Genomic DNA, 20,712 nt, shown 5'->3' on the forward strand with positions numbered 1-20,712 from the left:
TCAGTTTGGCACTTAAGGTTTTAGTTTGTTAAATACAAATAAATAAACCATGGAAGTGGAGTTTCTAGCTATTGTGGTCCAGCGTATCTGTGCGCACATTCTTCAGTCCCACATGCAGGATTCCTCAATCCATGCTGGTATTCCCCAACTGGGCTTTTCCTTGCAAGGTGTTGTCATGTATGAAGGAAGTGATCCTGTCCCTCTGCTCTTGTGAGGCCCCACCGGGAGTATGGCATCCAGCTCTGGGGTCCTCAGTGCAGGAAGGACATGGCCCTGTTGAAGCGAGTCCAGAGCAGGCCATGAAGATGACCAGAGGGATGGAGCACCTCTCCTGTGAAGACAGGCTGAGAGATATGGATTTTTCATCCTGGAGAAGGCTCCAAGGAGACCTCATTGCAGCCTTTCATTATAAAAGGGGCTTATAAAAAAGGTGGAGAAAGGCTTTTTGGGGGGGCTGGAAGTGATAGGACAACGGGCAACAATTTTAGACTGCAAGAGGGTAAGTTTAGATTGGACATAAGGAAGAAATTTACTGTGAAGGTGATGAGAACCAGGAATAGGTTGCCCAAAAGAGTTGTGGATACCCCATTCCTGGAAGTGTTCAAGGCCAGGTTAGATGGATCTTTGAGCAACCTGGTCTGGTGTAAGGTATCCCTGCCCATGGAAGGGGGATTGAACTGGATGATCTTTAAAGGGTCTCTTCTGGCTCCAACCATTCTGTGATTATGTGATTATTCCAATGAGATCTGGTACCAAAATCTGTGTTTGTTTACTGGCAAAGGTTAATATTTATATTGTACTTTAACAGCTGTTGGCACTACTGCTTGGTGAAGGTAAGCAAAATTCCTCTGTCTGAGTGGAAAAAATGTTCTTCAAGTTTAAGTCATGAGACCTCTAGTATGTTCAGTCAGGGTAAATTTAATGATATTTTATGGGCTGGGAGGCAAGAGTAGGAAAAAGGACCGTAACCTTTTGAAGGAAAGTAAGCATGTATTTTTTTTTAGGCTTGCCAAGTGTTACCATTTATCAGGCAGCTTCTCTTTATCCCTAGCCCCTGTCCTTGGACCTGCTCAGGACTGATTTAAAAGGACTTTCCACCTCATCAGTGCAGGGTGATGTTTGCTGCTGCAAGATGTGTTTCTGCTGACAGCTGCCTGGCAAAGCAGGGAAGTCCCATCAGCTGCCTTACAGCTTAAATTATCCTCTTTTTGGCACAACAACAGGCTCTTTTTGGCCCGGTGCATGGTGCCTGGCACAGCAGAAGCCAGATCTCAGCTGCCACTTCTCTGCATCGCAGCAGGAGCGCTCCAGCATCCTGCTTTTGTGTTGGGGCAGCCACCAGCAGGTGTGGTCCCCCTTGCAGAGCCAGAGCAGCAGGTTTTGCCACTGGTTAACTTTAACCTGTACTAGCCTAAGATGTGCTCTTAGCAAAGAAATAGGAACTCCAACTGCTTGAAACCAGGCTACTCGTGTCAAACGTAGCATGGGCTGGAATGTGGGCATGCCATGGATTTCTCCAGGAAAGCAGCAGGCTTGGAAATGCTGCCAGCAACAGCAGCGTCAAGAAATCGAATGTGTTTTAGTGGGGTTATTTGTGGGTAGAGAGTGGTGCTCTGTTTTTGAGGAGCTCTGTAAGCTCTGCCTCAGGTGCTCCCAGCAGCCTCTGCAGCTTCGTGGTGCAGCCTGGAAGAACATGCTGCCACAGCTCCCCTCCCTGCTGGAAAGAGCAGTTTCTGTGGAGAAGCAGTCACTTCACTTAGGAAAAGTCGATTTGGGAGTTTTATGCATACACAAATTTTATTCAGTGGCATGCCAAGACATGTAGGGGCTTGACACTTTTTCATGACTCGCATGTCAGCAGTGATGGGCCATCGAAGCGAGCGCCTGGCTGAGCAGACTTGTGCCTGGCCAAAGCTACCTGCATGTCCCAGTGTACATCCAAATGCCACTATGGCACAGCCCAAAGTTTTGGAAGACTTGTGGTATTTTTGTGCAGTTTCTCCCCATCTGTTTGGTTGCACAGCGACCCAATCCAGAGAGCCTTTCTGGTTTGCAGAAGGTCATGTTGTGTTACTCTGGTGCAAGTGCTGCTTGGAGCTATGGGAGAAGTTGTGTCAGACCCCTGTGGTCCCACTGATGGGTTAGAGCAGCAAAGGACACGCTTCTCTTGATGTAAAATTTTTTAAAAAGTGGGAAAAAAGTGCTTTTCCCGGTGGCAAATCTCTCATTGTCTACAGGCACAATGTGTCTATAAGTGTGCATGAACACGTTTGCTGAACTGCTTCCCCTGCCCCTGCAGTGGATCCTGAGGTTCCTCACACTCCAAGGGGGCTACAACCTGCTTGTAGCATTCAGAGGTATTTTCAGTCACCTTTTTCACTGCTCTAGGAAAGGGGGATTTTTTTATTGTATTTTCAGAGCAAACTGCCTGATGGCCTTTCTGTTTGTTACAGCTGTTCCTCTGATGTGTCAGATCTGAATCTCATCCTTTAGGAGGAAAAAAACCCCAACTTTATTTTGAATAAATAGAAATATGTGTGTGAGAAGCTTCACTTGCTGAAAATGTTTTCTAGTACACAGATCCTATTGAATAGCAAATAGAGAGTTATTGCGGTTTCCCCTAGTTGAGGGTGTAGTTAGAAGTGGTTGGTTGGTTGGTTTTGTACAACCCTCCCGTTTTGTTTATAAAACAAATACACTGTTTACACTGTTATTCTCTGGTCATGCACTGGATGAGTGGTAGAATCAGTCCTTCTTGGTCACCAGACATTTAGAGCTGGAGGAGAAACTGGAATATCCTTGTGTGACTTGCACCACTAGGTTTTACATGTGGGGATGTTCCAGAAACATGTCGGATCACTTATTCCTTGACATTATTTTCCCACTGAGCTTTATGTGTTTTCCATTAGACCGTCTCAGCAGATGGGTTTTGAAGCTCCACATTTGGGGGTGCACAGACCAGGCATCTGGTGCCATGACACTGCCATTTGCCATCAAAATGAAAGAAGATCAGGACATCATTCTGAGAGAGCAGGGTACCCCTAAGGATGGCAGGCACAGAAAAGGCATGAAATGCAGGGGGAGTCCATCTCTGAACAGGAGAGAAGCTGCTCATCTGGAAGCACAGAGAAGAGCCCAGGCAGAGCTGAACACAGATTGACCCAAGACACTAAGGTCAAAAGGCAAATCCCCTTCTTGGATGAGTTCCCAGTGCACATAAGGAAACTTGATGTAGAGGTGAGACCTTGTCCAAGATGGTGCGTGTGCTGCCAGTGGCCAGGAGTTGGGAGGCTGTCACTGCACCAAGTGCCGGGGAGGATTTCTGTGATGGGGGAAAGGAAAATGAGTGTCTGAGAGGAGGTAAGAAGAGCCTGGTTAGTTAAACCAGGAAAGCCAAGACTGATGTGGGAGTGATGGCTCTCTATTGGTGTGTGTAGAAGAGGGGAAGTTCTAGGGAAGTTGATGTTAGGACCAGAGCAAATGCAGTCCCCAGCACTGAATACATTTGGGCTGGAAGTTAGAAGATGATTTTGAGCTGGTAGGAGAGAGGCCATGACTGGGGTGGTGGGAGCAAAGCCTGTCCAGCTTTTGGGGTAAAGCTCAGGAGTATGAAGGATGGTACATCTGCCACATCAAGGCCTGAACATGATATTTCCAAGAGGAGCAGCTCATCTTTGGGAATATTGAAAATAATGAGTATTGACTGCATTAAAGTACAAGTGTATTGAGACATATTCACTTCTGCACTAAAGCTATTAAGACAAAGCTGAGTAACGGAAGCTTAGGACATTAAGACAGTTTGGAAACAGGAAACAGGGAAATAAACTGTAATAGCTAAGTTGAATTTGCAGGCACAATGGCACTCAGCATCTTTGCTTCACTGCATGCCTGTGGTGGATATGCCACCTCTCCAGGGCTGGCACTCAAGCAGGTCTGCCCCCTCACTCTTGACCATGAATTTAGTGTTGTCATGGGCTGTTTCTTACTGTGCTTTGCCTTATTTCAAACCAACAGAGTCACCTCCTCAGCTGAGTGCTCACCATATTGCCATAGTGTGAATTACTAGAGAAAATCCAGGAGTTTTATAAGAACTGTACATTTACTGAAGGCAGCTTGCTGTCACAAGAGTTCACAGAATAGTCTGAGTTGGAAGGGACCCACAAGGATCATTGAGTCCAACTCTTAAATGAATGACCCATCTGGGAATTGAACCCCCAACCTTGGCTTTATTAGCACCATGCTTTAGCCAGCGGAACTAATCTCAGGGTCCAGTGATGTGGCAGATAATTTCTACAAGAAATAGTTTTGACTCTTTCAGTCCTTTGTAAAATGGGGCAGGAGTTGATAACTTTCTCTCCCAAATTTGGACCAAGTACAGTTTTGATGGCTGTCTCAACAGGTCGAAATCACAGATGTCTGTTCCAAACTGGTGGGTAATTGCTTTGTGCAAAGCCAATCATGAAATAATTTTTCCCCCAAGAATGTGAAGTTTGTTTATTCAATCCCGTTTCAGAGCAATGCCATTTCTTTCTGTAGCAGAAATATGTGCACAACTCATTTCTTTCTGACTTGCCTATAGCTCTGTTTTTGTTTTGCAAATATAATTTGGAATATATTTTTTTCCACATTGCTTCCTAATCTGTCTAGCCTTATATTTCCCAAACCTGTGGTTTCTTTCATTCTCTCCCTTATTTTCTCTATTACTAAATCTTCCAGCCCATGGAAGATATCTGAGATGTAGATTTAAGAAATTTTGACACAGAACAAGTTGTCTTCTATTGGGTTAATAAGCAGTGGGTGCTCTAGCAGACTAAGGATGTGTTGAAAAATGACAAACAGGCTTCCTGCTGTGGGCTGATGCTCAGGGTGGATAACGGACCAGGTGAGGGTTGTTATAACTAAATATGTACACTAAAATGGACAGATAAGGTAATTGATATGGTAATGTAGAGAGGTAAGATCTGCGTGTTTTGCAAATATATATTACTGTGTTTAGGGTCTGATTCTGTTACAACCAAGCAAAGTAAATATTCTGTTGGTATTCATTAGGAGTGAGGTGGGTTTTTTTGTCAGTGCCAGTTACTTGCTTATCAGTTGCCCAACCTATGGGTTACCCTGGCTGCAGTGTTCATGGTCTACATGTGGGACTGTGCAAGAGGCTGAAGGGAGGCAAGAGGGGAAGGTCCGGTGTGGCCGCGGAGGTGGGGAGGGAGGAAGGGAGATGGGAGGGATGGGTGAATCAGGTTGAATGTCTCAGTCCATCAAAATAAAGGCACTGTTGCAGCCCTATAGGCCATAGAAGAAAGGGCTAAAAGGTAGATAGGTCTGAGGAATAGTGTGATATTGCAAAGTCTACATGTACATTTTGGTTTTCCTTTTTCAGCAAAATCTGGCTCTGCACCTTTGGTGGCAGAGCTGAGGGCCCTGTCCTGGGCTTTTACAGGCTTTTTTTGTGTAGATGGTGCCAGTCAAAATGGGACTGTGGGCAGCCCAGCCTTCCCCTTCCCATGTTGGGAACTGCAGCAGGGTGACCACATTCCCTGGGAGAGCTCCATCAGCCTTCAGCCAGGTCCCAGCCAGATAGGACTTTGTTCCAGCAGCAATCCTTTTGGTCTTCAGCAGAGCTTGGGAGGAGGTTTATTTAAAGCCCTGGTCCTTTCTGTGGAGTATAGGAAGTAGGAAGCGCTTCCTCCCCGTAGATCACTATCCAAAGCTTTTGTCCACTTTTTTACAGTCCCACCCTGCTTGGAATCACTCCAAAAACCAGCACGCCCGGGCTGTGCAGTATTGTTCAACAGGGTCATCCTTAACTGCAGCTCCTCTTCTTTTCCAAAACGGAAAGTTTTGGCACCAAAACACTGAAGAGCTCTGCCCTGGGCTATGGGATGTATAAATGCCTGTCTGTCCACCCTGCCCCACCATCCTTCCTGCAGTTGGAAATGTTGGTGTTGCAGAGAAAATACAGGAGTCAACCTTTCTTTGGGAGTCTATTTGATGCTTGCTGCTGAGTTTTAGTTGTAAAGCTTGAAGGAGGTCTCACAGTAGGTCTGATAAGTCATCTCTGCAATAGAGGGTCAAGAAGCTAGAAAAATAATGCTAACCACAAGAACACAAGGGTCTGAAATGCTTTTAAGGTACTGCTTTAATGCTTTTAAGGTACTGCCTACTCTCTTCAGGGGCGGGGAAATGTGGGATTATTTCTGTTGTGCTGGGTTTAGGAAAGTCCAGCAACAGGATCATGCCTGTGTTTGCAGAGGGGAGAAAGAAGAGACTGAATGACAGTCTCAGTCAGAGCAGTGTCAGCTGGAGGATCTACCTAGTGCTTCTATGGTCCAAACTGCCTTCAGCTGAGCAGACAAAGCTTCACCTTGTGGCAGGAACCTCTTCTCCAATGTCCGTGTGACTCCAAATGTCTGTATCGGTTGTGGAATTGACTCCTTTGACCCTAAAGGTGGTACCTTTGCAGGCCTTCCCTTTTCAACATACATACTGCCAACACAAAGCTGTTAGCAGGCTTCAAGGCAAAGGGAAGTGGCCTCGCTGTTGTGTGCTGCAGTGTGATGTGTGCACGCCCCAGGAGAAGGCATCACTTCAGAAACTTTCAATTAGTGCACCATCCTCCACATCGGAGCCCTCCTTTTAACCACTGCCGTGGCCTTTAAACACTTTTTTCCTGTTCCTTTCAAGAGGAAAAAATAAATGATAAATTATTGTGTTGATCTTACACAGATGTTGCATTTACGGAAAGGTCTTGTTGACATGGTTTCTCACACAGGATACCTTCTGCTCCTGCAGAAAAGTTGCTGAAAAATTCCAGGAAAAAAGATAATGTCATCCTTGGGGAAGGGAAATTTAAAAAAAAAAGACAAAAAACCCTCCAAAAACCAGTATGTTTTGGATCTAGTGTGGATCTTGGTTAGCAAAAGATGCAGAATTTGGTCAAGGTGTTTGGTTTAGTAGGATTTTCTTTAGCACTGTTAGAAATCAAGCAGACTAATAGTTGATAACAGTTGTAGCTTAGTGTCTTGTTGGAGACAGAGTTATAAATTAAAAGGTCACAAAGTGGCTGAGGTCAGTATCCTGGTGTGACCATACCCAGGAGGGCTTATCTGTCCGTGGCCTGATATGTTAAAACCTTACGGATTAGGTGCTTTTTTTTTTGTCTTTGCTAAAATGAAGTTCATGAAGATTGTGCCATCTGAGAGAGAGACCTTAAGGGGGTATCAGGAGTAGATTTTCTCCCTCATCTCCTTCTCCTCACATGAACATGAATGTCCATCTTCGACATTACTATTGAGAGAAGGCACATTTCCTGTTTTTCCAGTCAGGACCTTCACTGATGCGGCACCAAGGTGGTGGGACAGGATGTGCCCCATATGTGGTCTCAGGTGGAGGTCAGCTCTTCTCATCCCACGGCTATTGGGATGCTTCCTGCTTCAAACCCATCAGATCTTCTTCCTGTTACTGGACCCAGTTAGAGAAGAAAATACACCCATTTGGCCACTATTGGCATCACTTAGATATAAATATGAAATTCAGCGTGATTTGATTTTCCATTTGCTGTCTTACCCAGCCTGGTAACAGAGGCTCAGCTCCAGGCAGCCTTCACCCGCAGCGCTTGGAAAAGCACATTTGGTGTGGATATTGCTGGGGATGGAGCCCTGTGGTGGAGGTTAATGAGAAAAGTGATGTCTTGAGTGCAGATTGCATGGTTTGCTTCCAAGATGATTTTCATTGGAGTGTTAAATGCTACACAGAAATGCCAGAAGAGAGAAAGTATTTTCATAGGGCTGCTCTTGGTGCCCCTAAAAATACCAGTCTACTCTGTCTCCTCTGAAATGGAGCTCTCCCTTTCTTGGAGACAGTTATATTGCTCTTCTGCATAATTTATAGTGAACGCACTTAAGAGGAAATCATACTGTTGAGTGTTCAGGATTAATGGAAGTTGCAACTACTTAATGTGTGGGCTGGGACTGGAGGTGTCCTGCTGTGCTGCTGCACCAGCCTCCTCTTGCCTTGGTCTTGACTGCTAGGAGAGTCCAGTCAACACAGTCTCTTGACAGCTCAGTGAAGGGGTGGTGCCCATTTTTTATGGATTTTTTAAGAACTAGTCACAAAATGATACGGTTTGCTGTTTTCTAGAGCCACTCTCCCATTTTTAAGGATGAAAACTGAAGAGGTGAGAGAAGGTATTACTTGTGTCACTGAGCATCATGCAGGGCCAGAGAGATGGTGTGTCATATCGCTGCTGGTCAGAAGGGCACATTGTGTTGAGGGTCCACCTAACAGGAACACCAACACTCTGCTCATCCCTGTGAACATCTGGGCTGGAGTTCATACCATCAAGGCACTGCCTTGGGCAAACACCTACGTGTGCCCTCACACACGTTGCCTGTGGGGAGCCACCATCCTGGAGGTGCCTTGGCATGGGCAGACCTTGCAACCTGGGGAGGACAGCAGGACGTTGCCCAGATGGGCGTCCACATCCCAACATAAATGTTTCTGGAGTTCAGTGCAAGGTGATTGCCATTGTACTCTCAAGGCACGAAGGCTTATGGTTCCCGAGACTAACCTACATACAAACCTTGCATTATGTTCCTGATGTGGTGCTCTGGTCCAGGATATGTACTGGGGACATGGCTTTCCTGCTCAGGATAGTAGTTGCTGCACTTTTGGCTCCTTGATTTTAAAAATGAATTTTAAAAAATCCCTGGGAGGTTGGTACAGTTACCTGCACCAACTTGAGTAATATCCTTAGCTAATGTAGAGCTTGGACCAGAAGATTTGGTCTTCTGCTTGAATTGCTGCAGCCAGGAGAACCAGGTTCCTTCCTTGCAGGTGGGATAATGTTCTTATGTAGTTATTTTACAGAGATTCTATTTCACAGGCTGTTTATATCTCTGCAAGGAAAAAAAAAAGCCCAAACCAAAAAAGTTAAACTCTAGGTTTCCTATTAGATTTTAAACGTCAGTGGTTTTTTTTTTTATTCAGCAAACAGGAAAATAAAGGTGTGAAACAATTTGATTACTGTTATTATTGGTTACCACTGAAGGGGAAAGAGAATACTGTTTTGCGAAGAATTTCAGTTTAGTGGAGTGCATTTTTACAAGGAATTCAACCAGTGGCTTTTGTACTATTTTAAAGTGATAACTGATGTTAAAAAAAAAAAGGTACTTTAGAAAGCTAGATTAACAAAATAAATGGATGCATTTATCTTATATTTAATATTTTTGGAACAAAAAGCCCCAGGTAGTAGTAGAAATTGTTAGCAATAGCTGTGCATTTGGTGGTTGAAAATGTTAGTGACAAAGAATCTTTCTCTTTTGGTTGATATTTTTTCTGCTCAGTGTTTCAGTACTTTCAGTTAATAAGTATTGGTTGAATTTTCGTTAAAGATGGTAGCTAGCTGGCATATCTCCAAAGCCACATTTTGGAGCATCTTTTCACTAAGCATACCCCTGCTAAATAATGCTTTTTTTAATTATTAAAAAAAAGGTTTCTTTTTACTCTTTGAAAGCAAACCCAACCCTCTTACCTGCTCTGTTTCAGATTAGCTACCCTGAAATGCCCTTGATTCCAAGACCTATATCAGCACAGTATCTGCAGCTGGGGAAGGGAAGGCTCTCAGATCTCTTGTTTTTCATTTAGGCATCATTATCAGTGAGGATGGTCTCACAGACCTGCCCTCTGAGGGCTGGTTATCATCTGTCACTGTCTTGTTAGCCAGTGTCATTGTCCCAAACTCTCCATCTTTTTCCACATGAATGTCTCTGATGCTGCAGGATTTGCTCAGATGCCATTGGCTGGCTCTTGTTACTTGCCAGAGTTTGGCTAATTCTTATGAAATTTAATCCAGGTTCTTTTCTCCCAGGGCTGTGATTATTCTGTAGAAAATTTTTCTGTGATTTACCTTCATCAATTAAATAAATTCACCGCATGAAATTTTTAAAATTGAAAAAACAGACCAACCATACTACTTCTGTGGTTTTAATTATATTAAAAATATAGTGCTCTGTGCTAATTTTTGTCACTTTTCTTCCCTTTTTCTAAAAATGTTCTCTCTTATTTCCTAGTTTCCATCAGGCACCTTCTCCTATCCTGCTGGCCAGTATTCACAGAGCTTTATTTAAAGTTATGTATCACAATAGTATATTCAGCGAACATGACGTGGGTTTTTCCTCATGCAACCCAGCCTTCTCAGAAAAAGACCTTGTGCACTAAGAAAGACATTGAGCTGACATGTTTATTACCTTGCTCTGCAATATTGTGTAAACAAACTAATTTTCTTTTGAGCCTTGCCAGCTTTGCACAGTGTCTGAAAAAATAGGACTGGCTGCTTCTCCCTTGGTTTTGTTTAAAAAAAAAAGGACAAAGGGAGGAGATGAGGAAAATCCACTCATGATTTTCTTTTCCTGTCCGTAATCACAAGCTGCATTGCTGCCCAATCTGCTCCCACCCAAATTAACCCAATTTCCTAATTTACTCAAAATATTTCTGTGCTTTTCTTACTGCATTGGGAATATTTGCCCTTTATAGTAATAAACCCTCCTCCCTGAGCTGGAGAACTTTATGGAGAGCTCCCCGAGGAACTGCCACTTTTCTGGTCCCGGTACAGGTCTCATTTTTTCCCCATTAGCAACAATTCATTAATGTTTGGGGGTGGTTTGTGTTTCGTTTGTTTCCTTTCAGTGAGTTTGTAACCATACCCTCAATGGTAAACTCTCATCTCCTGGTGATGGAGGTCAGTATTGGCGGGTGCAGGTTTCAGTGTGCCCCAGCACCTTGTTGTGACTCCAGCAACTGGGAAGCTCCTGCCACTATGATCTGCAACTGCCTCTTCACCACACCCTGATGATTCGAATGTAAAATGGTTTTCAGGTTAATGCACTGATGCTCGAATATAATCCTGAGTAAAGTGACTTCAGTAGGTGGGAGCAATCCAGAGACCTGTGAGTGAGTATCTCAGCCCTTGCAGCTGACTCCGTGAAATGAACGTGCCAGCCTGGAAATAGTTCCCTCACATAGCTATTTTGAGGATTGGAGTCTTCGTAATTATGTCTTTCTTTGGCAAGCTGGGGGTAGTAGGTGGTTATTTATAATGAGTTTTCATCCCAGACATGGAATCAGGTTTTCAAGACCATACAGTTCCTGGATATGTGTTTATGGATAAACTTACCCTGTAAGGTGGCTCGAGGTCTCTTACCAGTTCACTCCACCTTTTGGAAGGACATTCAGTGTACATACCTGAACTGTTACTGAGTTTTCTGGAACTGAAATGTCGTGATACACAGTGTGGTCCTTCCTCTTCAGCCACTCTTTTTACTATACTTCTGAAAAGGATTGAACTTGAAAATAATTTGCAAATAAGCAACGTTCTTTATTTAAATAAAAGCACGATAAGTCATTGAAAGTGAAAAATTTTAAAAGCCTGTTTATTTATTTAGTATGGTCTCTTCTTTGCTTGATGGGTTTTGTTTCTCTTTCTGTTTCCCCAAAGGCAGCAGCGGAAGCAGCTTCAGCCCCTCTTGACACTAGCCTTTCACATCTCAAACCTGCAGTGTTTCTGCAGGGTTTAATTTTTTTACGGCATTATTGATTGAGGTTTCTCTTTCATCTTGCTGCTTCTATTATTTAGCTTTTCAAGGGGCGAAGATCCTCCTTTTCACACTTCAGACTTTATCGAAAGGTGTTACTTTTGGCCCCACATCTGCAGCCTGGGAAGACGAAACAGGTGCTGCAGTGGCTGGTATGTGGGTGTCAGCATTTGCTTCAGGGCAGGAAAGAAGTTCACATGGGTTTACCAGGCAGGACCAGATATCTATAGCAACGTATTTGTATATCCTGTGCCTTCTCTGTTGCAACGCTCGTTGCTTAGGATACTGGCATTAAAACATGTAACAAAATCTGCTCTTTACTCCGGAGTTCATTATCTGTCCCAGCCCATGTAACTGCGCATTTCCCCTCCCAGTTCAGATCAGAACCACTGACTAGCCCTGGGCAAAGCATGGTCCAGAGGATGTCATTATAATCCTGTTTTGCGTCCTGTTGCTACATGATCTTTTTTTACCACTAAACATTTTCACTAGCTGAGGTGCCCAAGAACCTGTCTCACTCTTGCAGCTTGGACCACAGGAACTGGAGGCTTCTTAAACACATCTGTGCATTGGCTGAGTTGTTGAGCTCTGGTGCTACCAGAGCACAAAACATTTTCCCAGAGGGTGTGTTCCTCAAGTGTGGCAGCACAGATCTTTAGTGAGTGAGGCTTTCATTTGGGCTACCTGCGGAGGTTTTTTTGGCTTTTTGGGGCCTTTTTTTGGGGGGGGGGAGAGGGTGGAGTGTTGTGGGGGTTTTTTTGTTTGTTTTATTTTGTGGGGATTTCTTAATACAAGGATCAAGCTTTTAAAAATAGAACCTCAGAACAAGGTACCATGGTTTCTGAATTGCAGGACCTCCTTATGGCTCTCATCTTCACCTGGCCATAGAAAAAGGATATTGGGGCTATTTCACAGCATGATTGAGGTTGGCAGGGACCTCTTGAAATCATCCAGTCCAGCCCTCCCTTCTCAAGCAGGCCCAGGTTGCCCAGGACCATGTCCAGTTGGGTTTTCAGTGTCTCCAAGGTTGGGGACTTCACAGTTTCTCTGGGCAATCTACACCAGTGTTTGACCACCATTGCTGTAAAATAGTTCTTCCATGGAAAGCCTTTCTTAACATGATGATCAGAGGGTCACTGTGGGCTAAATCCTTTTGTCTTTTCTTCTGCACCCCAATGAAGAAGGCATCAGTGATGGATCCGGTGCTTTAGGTCTTTTAATTAAAAAATCTTCCACCCCTGTTGAAATGGTTCTAGCATTTCAGACCAACCCAGAGCAGTGTTTGCTGCCCAGCTTATGCTGTTCGTTTTCTTTGTGCTCCTACAGTCCAGGAGGCACTATCCTACAGCCTCTTGACTGTAACAGATCTGACATGCTTGTTCTGCTTTATAAATGAGCACTGCGAGAGAAATGGTGCCACACTTTCCCCCACAAAGCAGATAGCTCAGATAATATAAAGAGTACTTGTTCTGTTTTCTGTACACTGTCTTTCTCAGCTGGAGAGCACCTCTATCCTACAGACAGGCATTTCATCATTTTTCCTCTTTTTATTAACACTAGATTAGTATCCAAGGGGGTTTGCACAAGGAAATACATCTCTAAGGAGTCATTCCTGCTTTTGCAGCCATAACTGATTCACTAAGAGGAACCCATCAGGGGCTCAGTTCAAGGGGGTTTTGTCTTCAGAAGGTTTGCCATAAAAAGCTGTGTTGGTCTCCAGCTTTCTGGGTTACATTTTCTAAACACAATTCTACCTGTGGTAACTGGTGGTTGACAGAGAGTTTGTGTGAAAGTGAGATGCACTGAGCTTTCCAGTAGGAGTATTTCAAATACTTCAGTGCCTGGATGCTGACAGCCAGTCCACCTGTTGGTAAAAACCCAGAATTGCTACTTTAGCTGTTTCAGAGTTTGCTACAGTTACCGTAGTGCAGCATACCTGGGTGTCATGGTTTAATCCCAGCCAACAGCTGAGTACCCACAGCTGCTCACTCACTGTGTGCCCCCAGTGGGATAGGGAGGAGAATTGGGAAAAAAAAGGTAAAACCCATGGGTTGAGATAAGAAAAGTTTAATAACTGAAATAAAATAAAATATTGTTATAATAATGATGACAATAATTGTAATGAAAAGGGAGATGATAAAAAGAGAGAGTGCAATAACACCCAAGAGAAACAAGGGATGCACAGTACAACTGCTCACTACCCAATGACCAGTGCCCAGCCCATACTCAGCAGTGATCAGCCCCCCTCCCCAGCCAACTCCCCCAGGTTTATATACTGACCATGATGATGTTCTGTGGCATGGAATATCACTTTGGTCAGTTTGGGTCACCTCTTCTGGCTGTGCTCTCTCCCAGCTTCTTGTGCACCTCCTCACTGGCAGAGCATCAGAAAATGAAGAGTCCTTGACTTGGGGTAAACGCTACCTAGCAACAACTAAAACTTCAGTGTGTTATCAATATTATTCTCATTAAATCCAAAACATAGCACTGTGCCAGCTACTGTCTCAGCTGAAACCACAACACCAATTGTGTCTCGGCCTCAGTAAAAGACCTCTTTACTCATTGCTAGGCTTTTGCAATGAGATTATTACTTGATTATTGCTGACCCTAGAAGTTCAGAGATTACATTCTTCAGGTAGGAGTTCTCTGGCAGCTCAGTTTTGAGCCTGGCTAGAATTGCAGCCAGGCAGCAGCACCACATATTTTTAACAAAACTTTTTATGTGAAACTGGAGCAAAAGTGCATCTGCATTTCCTCCTGTTTGAGCCTTACGTGGCTGAGCATTGCTTTCATGATTAGTGATAGACTCGTGGAGTCCTCTGGTCTGTATTTATACTACCAAGCTTTTCCTTGTCTGATCACGTCAAGGGCATTCTTGTGATTGTTTTTCTTACTGCCATGATAGTGCCAGATGCTCTGAGGGCTTTTGCTAATCAAGGTAAGCAGAAACAGACTTTGCTGCAGTATATGTGGCATCACTTTCCTGGATTTCACCCTGGTGTGATGGGAAATAAGGGAAAGGCAGGCTGTGCTGGAGTTAGATCTCTGCTGACTGCCCAGGGCAACATTGAGTGCAATTTCTACACCCACTGCAGAAAGTGATTTCACTGGTAAGGCTTATTAAAAAAAAAATCAAAAAAACCAAACCAAAACAAAAAAACCCCAACAAAACAAAACAAACAAACAAAAAAACCCCATAGCCCTAATCACAGGACTGACATGAGCATCCCAGTCTCGCTCCCTGTGATTTCCATTAGCAGCCATCCTCTGAGTGGTCTTGTGGCTAAATCAGCTGCTGAGCCTCTGGAAAGTGATTTAATGAAAGCATTTTATAGCAATCGAATGAAATGTCAGTTGGATGCCAGCAGCAGGTTTTGCTGTCATGATTAATGAGATATTTAGGCATTTCGTTTTGAAGGAGCTACCTGCAACACAATTTACATCAAAGCTGTTTTTTTCAGATAGGCTTTAATAAATTAATGTTAATGTTGGTTATTTGATTATTCACAACAAATTCATTACAACTGCAGGGCTGCATTTGGGATGAACACATTACGAAGCCTTTCAGAAAGCTCATATGCAAAAAGGGTTGTGTTCAGAGCATTACACATTTTCTGATATAAAATGATATAAAAGATGAGGAAGGGTTGAAATAGCCTATAATCTTTTGAATGCAAAGATGGCTTGCATATAAAGCTTTTGAAGCTGATATTAAATTATCATCTCTTCAAATAACGGGATATATCTTAGCACTAGTAGAAATAGTGAAATCTAATAAATGGAATTATCATCTTACCTCTTTTTTTGTCTAGAGGGTCTTTATTTTTAAGGGAACAGGAATAATAAAGGTATTATAGGAACCGGGAGAAATGGCATTAAACCTTTTCAAACCTCTTGTACCTACCAGTTGGAAGTTTTACAGTCTTTAACCCTGTGTGTCATTAAAGCTGAGGTTATTTCTACTTAAAGCCCAGCTCCTGCATTAAGTGGGCTCTGCTGTTCCTTCTGCCCCTCTCCCAGGAAATTCCAAGGCAGTGGCTGGTGAGGCAGGTACTGCTTTTTGACCTGGATACTAGTTCTTACAAAGTATCTGGGAATCATTAAGTGAAGCTTTGCTGAAGGGTGGAAACTGAAGGCACCTCCTCACCCAAGGACAGGAACATAATGTTACAATTTCTGCTCCTAAAGAAAAAGGACCACGTCTGATTCATTATTTGCTCCAAGCCGCTGTTTTCTGCAAATTGACTGCAGCAGAGTAGAATATTGTGTTTTCTGCTTTCGGCGCTACAAGGATGAATAGCTGGAGCATTGGAGATTCAAAGATGGAAAGGCAGTGGCAGCAGCTGAGAGCTAGTAGTTTAACTGGAGGGCAGCCTAGTGCTTTCGTAGGGGTAGTGCTGGCAGGGACTGGGAGCTGTAGCATCACTGCATGTGGGGAAAGCAGAGGTATGTCAGGTGTGTTGAGAAAACTGCAATATAATGGACAAAAATAAAGCTTTGGCATTGAAACATTGGCAGATTTTCTAGAAAACAGAAGTGCTAATGATAACACGTTTTCAGTTAAGTCTGATGCATTGAACTAATGAATGGCTGGCTGGGTTTTGTCTCTGAGCTTTAAGCCACAGAGTGGGATGTGGATTTTTTACATATCTGAGGCAATGCAGAGACTAAATGGAATACAGATAATACAAGCTTAAATTCACCTGTTGAAAATCTCTCTACTGTAGAGCAACTTATTTTTTACTGACCTTTAATATTTTAATTTTTTTAGGGTTCTTATGTATGCCTGGGATTTTTATTCTCTGGGAAGTGCTTAGCCCCTGTTTTTCCTGATCTCTGTATGCTTTGCTGCTCAGCTCTTGTGGTTTCCAAGTAGTCATGCGATGTTGGCCTGTTACTAACCTGTCTTCTGCATTGGCTGTGAGCGAGCCTAATGGGCATAACAGGCTGTGCAGAGAATTGTCATTTATGTGGGACCAGTCACAAGGGTTTGGGTGTGACTTTGTGCAAACTTGTGAATAAACTTTTTGAGTTTGGGGAAGGAGATGCTGCTCAATCTCTAGCCTGGCAATACAGTTTCATATTGCTGGGAAGCCATGAAAAGCTGCAAGGGATAAAAGCAAAAAAATTAACAAGGTTTTGTTTTTTTCCTGTTGTTGCTTAAGTGCAGATTGACCATCTTTCATTTTGTCGAAGGAGCTTTCCTGTTGCTGGGCAGTCTCACCTGTGTGGCAAAACATGACCATTGTCAAGGGAGAGGACAGACCCAGCCCTTTCCTGACATCCTGATGAAATCCTGAATTTACATGCGCTTTGGCCCCTGTTGGGGAATATTGAACCTAATGAATAAGGTTATGTAAAAGTATAAACCCTAGTAAACTTGAAAAGAGTTGCTTTGCCAAACATTAGGCTTTAAAAAGCCCTTTTCTCTGATTGTCTGGTAGGGCTTGAAAGGATGAAGTCCTTTGTGGCAGTGATGCTGTCACAGCGACCCATCTGCTCGTGCTGCCTCCACGGTTGAGAGAAAGAGGGAGGAAGCTTCTAGTGTGTTGCTGTTGAGTATAGGCTGTGCTGAGGTTATCCTTGCTGCACCCTCCTCTGACCCCCGGGGTGCTACAGGGAGCACCAACCAAGCACCACTGCACTGGGAGGCTGCTGTGGGGTGAGTGATGCAGGGAGGGAGGAGAGGCTCTGTAAGCCAAGGGCTTTTAAAGAGCATCTGGACAATGCAAACATGACTGGCACAGAGCCACCTGCCCTTCCTCTCCTTGTTCAGCCCCACTTACTTTCACTTTTGAATAGACAGATTTTACTTTTCATCACTGCTGCTGTCCCTGTACACTCCCGCTCGATCATTGCAGGAGATCAGCCTATTGGAGTGGGTCAAGTGTAGGAATCTGGAGCTGGGCATCACAAACCATATGATGGAGGAGTGGAATTGAAGCAGAGAAATAAAATAATGAGGATTATTATTTCCCAAATAATTAGGAGTAATAATAAGGACTAATATTTCCCAAATATTTGCTCCCAAACTATCTTCTTTTCCACAGCATATTAATAACTGGGAGACCCTAGAGAAGAAAGGAGGCTAAATGAAATGAGATCTTTTCCTGGTGATTTATAGTACCCTTTTTCTCCTCTTTCCCTCTTGCCTCAGGCAGGGTCTGTTTCTCACAGGGTTCTACCAGCCCCTGGCCCCTCTCTGCCTGGTGGGGCTGGACCTCAGGCAGATATTCTCTTGCTTTGCAGCTGCTGAACCCAGACCCAGAAGAGGATGGGGAAGCAGAACAGCAAGCTGCGCCCTGAGGTGCTCCAGGACCTGCGTGAGAACACCGAGTTCACAGACCATGAGCTGCAGGAGTGGTACAAGGGCTTCCTAAAAGATTGCCCAACGGGACATTTGACTGTAGAAGAGTTCAAAAAAATATATGCAAATTTTTTTCCCTATGGCGACGCATCGAAGTTTGCGGAACATGTCTTCCGCACCTTTGACACCAACGGTGACGGGACGATTGACTTTAGGGAATTCATCATTGCCCTGAGCGTCACCTCTCGGGGCAAGCTGGAACAGAAGCTGAAGTGGGCGTTTAGTATGTACGACCTGGATGGCAACGGGTACATCAGCCGTGGGGAAATGCTAGAAATAGTGCAGGTGAGGCACGATCGCTATTGTGTGTCTTATTTGTGTTGCTGTAACCTCTTCGCCCTGAGACATCTGGACCCGGAGACGAGGAACGTGCTGAGCTGGGTCAGTCCTGCCTCAAGGAGGTTCCTGAACCTGTGGTCCCCAAAGGGACACTGGTGTCCATGATGGGACCTATGACATGCAGATGAGAAGGGGTTTGAGACATGAACAGGGCACTTGTGAAGCTGGCCCGCAACCAAAATCCTGTAGCTCTCCCTGGGGATTTCTTAGTGGGGTGTTAATGGGATCAAAAAAACCTAAATTCAAATTCTACTGACCTGATAAATCTCAAAATTAATACTTTGAAACTTCAAATCTGAGTCAATGTGAACTCTGGATGAAAGGCTGTGGCATGTCTTTGTCTCCAGAAGGCAGAGGACATGTAGACCACAGGCTCTAGCGGGGGGTGTGCAAGGCAGAACACCCTGTGGCCCTACCCCACGTGCCTGCCAGGGCTCAGCCTCAGCAGTGGGCTGCTTGGCATCTGCTCTGCAGCTGAGATGTGTTTCTTGTGTACTGCAAGGAGGTAATGCATCAGGAAGTGCTGTGGCATTTGGTCCTCGTGGCTGAGGTAGGATAATTTAGGTGGAAGGCTAGGACTGCAGACACCCTAAAGAGGTCTTATCTTTATTTATCTTTATTCACATTCTTGTAAGTCTGAAAATGCATTTCCTTACCCATCCACAAAGAAAAACAACCCCTATTCCCATAGATACATATTCACCATAATCCATATAGCACCCCTCATGCATACATGTAACTGAGTGTGTGATGAGGGCCAGCCAAAGAGATGATGGCTTAGCCCAGTTGCAGAAGAGAGAATTATGCACCATTGCCTCCTGTATTTTAGCTCAGTTCTGCTCACACATTAATCTAGACCCTGACTTTCAGTTAAACTGATCCGGGGTTTCTTTTGAAGTGCTAATGAATACAGGAAAGAAAAATAAGCTGCAGTCAGATATTTCCATTTGTTTTGGTTTATAAAGTAAAGTCCTGCAGCTGCCTGCCAGGGTCAGCTGCCTTTTTTTATTGCTACAGGCTTAAATTCTTTTTCTCTATCCTGGTGTTTTATCATCTGGGTCGTGTTTTTCCTATATCTTTTTTTTTTTCTTTTAAATACTCAGGCAATTTACAAAATGGTTTCATCAGTAATGAAAATGCCAGAGGATGAATCCACTCCTGAGAAGCGAACAGACAAGATCTTCAGACAAATGGACACAAACAATGATGGTAGGATCGCCACTGGCACCCGTTCCTTGGCTCTAGAAATAGAGGTTTTCTAGCCCAGCCTTGGTAGATTATGGTATTTGGGGAGAGGGGTTAGAGGACAGGGATGTCTCTGGCCAGCTCTCTGACTGGCCTCAGTGAGCATATCTGTCCATGACAAATAGGACAAATAAGTGGGCAGTGAGAAGCAGGTGAGAGACTTTCCCTGCTGGGGGGCTGAGAAGAGAGCAGTCCTTCCCTGATATTTCATGGTTGAATCCCCTTCTGTAAAGGCTCCTCTGAAATTCCCGAGTCCATTGTCTGGATTATTTTCTCTGGGTGTTGCACAAACTAGGCATGAGGGTTTGCTCCCATTGCCCTTGATAGGTTTGCACTCCAGGGCTTGTAATCTGTAATGCATGTCCTCAAATCAGAAATTCCCTGGGTCTATAGTATTTATTTTCTGTGCATATTCATGGCATGTATACATCTGTATACACGTGAAAATATACCATCTTATTTGTAGAGAGGTTTTTATTTAAGAGAATTTTGTGGCTGCATTTTAGTGTCTGCTGCTGCAGCCCCAAGGCAAATTTCTGGCCTTGCTGAAGTCCTCAAGTATTTTACCTTTGACTTCATCAAAACTAGCACTTCATCCCCTGATATTCAGGGGGCCCTAAAATAACATGATTAAAGTCTTTTCATTCTGTGGAAAGTAGCAGTGCGTGCAGATGTGCAACAGAGTAGTGGTCACAAAACCTGCTATATATAAACATCCTCCATCTGTTGCATGTTGTTGCTGAAATAAAATCATACTATTCTCAGTAAAATACCAGCCCTGCAAGCCATGCAGTGCCAAGCAATAACATCTGCACTTGTGTGCTCTGGTGGCTGGAAATGTTTCTTCTTCCCCTTCTGACTGTTGGGCATTGCAAATAGGTTTTGATTTGTGCTTCGCTTAAGAAGTACAAGGAGAGGGGCAAACTAATAAATGTCTTAATAGTTAGGAGTACTCTTTCAAGCTGATAAAAACACTTGGTTTGGGAACATTAGCCAGAAATTAGGACAGAAGTGTGCCACAGATTTTTGAACTTCTGTAATTTTTGCAAGAGGAAGGCTTGCTCATTAATGGAATCGTAAGATCATTTAGGTTGGAAAAGACCTCTAAAATCGTCAAGGCCAATCACTAACCCAAAATGACCAAGCCCACCACTGAACCATGTCCCT

The 20,712-nt window shown here is 43.9% G+C and overlaps 1 protein-coding gene across 1 annotated transcript in view; it reads left to right on the plus strand.

Moving 5' to 3' along the window:
* Positions 1-20,712, plus strand: part of HPCAL1 (hippocalcin like 1) — a 65,378-nt gene that overhangs the window by 41,827 nt on the left and 2,839 nt on the right. Inside the window, exons 3-4 of the mRNA XM_027713383.2 lie at positions 17,844-18,246; positions 19,404-19,509. Coding sequence (XP_027569184.1) covers positions 17,869-18,246; positions 19,404-19,509 — 484 coding nt within the window. The 5' untranslated portion in view covers positions 17,844-17,868. The remainder of the gene's footprint in view (positions 1-17,843; positions 18,247-19,403; positions 19,510-20,712) is intronic.

Source organism: Pipra filicauda, unplaced genomic scaffold, assembly GCF_003945595.2.
Source record: "Pipra filicauda isolate LSUMZ 115617 unplaced genomic scaffold, ASM394559v2 scaffold485_size447873_pilon, whole genome shotgun sequence".
NCBI classification, from domain to species: Eukaryota; Metazoa; Chordata; class Aves; order Passeriformes; family Pipridae; genus Pipra; species Pipra filicauda.